The sequence below is a fragment of the Rhincodon typus genome, chromosome 43 (genome assembly GCF_021869965.1).
Source record: "Rhincodon typus isolate 14 chromosome 43, sRhiTyp1.1, whole genome shotgun sequence".
In the NCBI taxonomy this organism is placed as follows: Eukaryota; Metazoa; Chordata; class Chondrichthyes; order Orectolobiformes; family Rhincodontidae; genus Rhincodon; species Rhincodon typus.
In genome coordinates this window covers 7116387-7118164 of record NC_063374.1, presented here as the reverse complement: position 1 = coordinate 7118164, position 1778 = coordinate 7116387, and the positions used below count along the sequence as shown (strand labels likewise).

Sequence of the window (1778 nt, the reverse complement as noted above, 5' to 3'; positions counted from 1 at the left end):
TCTGATATACCTCACACCCCCTCAGTGTAACACTGTCTGACATACCCCACACCCCTCACTGTTACACTCTCTGATCAGTCCCAGTAATATAATCCTACACTTTCAAACAATCAGGTGCAGTAGTGCAGTTTGCTTTCTCTTCCCTTGTCTCTGTGATGTGACCAACGTTTATCTCCTACCCTGGGTTTGGCTGTGGTCACCAAACCTGGAGCTCCCAAGTCCCTGAACTGCAGTCTACAGTGAAGTCCCTCACCTGCTGCTAACATGCACTCTCTAGCCCTGAGACCTGGATCTCTTACCGATACAGTGCGTCCGCGATGGACCCATCACAAAGCCAGGCTTGCACGCACATCGGAAACTCCCCTGTGTGTTCAGACACTCTGCATTTTGGCACACTCCCTGGATCAAACACTCATTGATATCTGGTAGAGAGATGGAGAGACAGGCTTAGAAACAGAACGAGGAACTGAACTGGAGGGGACCAGAGAACAGAGCGAGAGAGGTGGTTAGCACTGCTGCCTCACAGCCTTAGGGCCCTGGGTTCAATTCCAGCTTCTGGTGACTGTCTGTGTCTAGGTGGGTTTCCTCTGGTTTCCTCCCACAGTCCAAAGATGTGCAGGTTAGGGTGGATTGGCCATGCTAAATTGCCCCATAGTGGCCAGGGATGTGCAGGTTAGGGTGGATTGACCGTGCTAAATTGTCCCATAGTGCCCAGGGATGTGCAGGTTAGGGTGGATTGGCCGTGCTAAATTGTCCCATAGTGCCCAGGAATGTGCAGGCTGGGTGGGTTAGCTGTGAGAAATACAGGGATAGAGTAGGGGAATGAGTCTGGGCAGGATACTCTTTGGAGAGTTGGTGTGACTCGATGAGCCGAATGGCCTGCTGCTACACTGGAGGGATTCCATGACTCTATACTGTTGGTTGTGACATTTTAAAATAATTTTTCACAGGATGTGGGTATCACCAGCCAGGCTAGAATTCATCGCCCATCGCTATTGGCCCAGAGGGAATTTAAAAGTCAACCCCTTTGCTGGGGGTCTGGAGCCACATGTAATCTAGAGCAGGGTCATATGTGAACAGGATGGATTTTTAATGGCTATCGACAATAATTTCATGGCCACCCCTCCCATAACTACTGGGAGAGCTCCAGCAGTGGGAGAAGCACACCCCGGCCTCATCCCATGACCAACCCTCCCTCTCATCCCCGCCACCTTGACCTGTCTGTCTTCTCTCCCACCTATCCGCTGCTCCCACCTCACTGACCAATCCCCCACCACTCCCTACCTGCACTCACCTATCACCATCTCACCTACCTTCCCCAGCCCCACCCCTCCTCTCTCTATTCATTTTGGAGCTCCCTTCCCACACCCCACAACCCCACGCGCCCCCTGAAAAATTTCTGAAGAAGGGTCCCGACCTGAAACATCAACTTTCCTGCTCCTCTGATGCTGCCTGGCCAGCTGTGTTATCCTATACTCGACGCACTGCCCAATAAAGCCAAGCGTACCAAACGCCTTCTTCACTATCCTGTCTACCTGTGACTCCACTTTCAAAGAACTACGAACCTGCACCCCAGGGTCTCTTTGTTCAGCAACACTCCCCAGGACCTTACCATTATGTGTATAAGTCCTTTCCAACATGCAGCACCTCACATTTATCTGAATTAAACTCCATCACCTTTAGTCCTGGGAACTAGATCCACGTTCTTTCTTGGATTTCAATGTTTTGGTCTCAAACAGTTTCCAGCGGGAGAAAGATTTCAGATGGCTAATGTTTCG

At 50.8% G+C, this 1778-nt stretch overlaps 1 protein-coding gene across 1 annotated transcript in view; it reads right to left on the bottom strand.

Annotated features, from left to right (window-relative positions):
- The window catches only part of LOC109926459 (latent-transforming growth factor beta-binding protein 3-like), an 83029-nt gene that overhangs the window by 80085 nt on the left and 1166 nt on the right, over positions 1 to 1778 (bottom strand). Inside the window, exon 2 of the mRNA XM_048619625.1 lies at positions 300 to 422. Coding sequence (XP_048475582.1) covers positions 300 to 422 — 123 coding nt within the window. The remainder of the gene's footprint in view (positions 1 to 299; positions 423 to 1778) is intronic.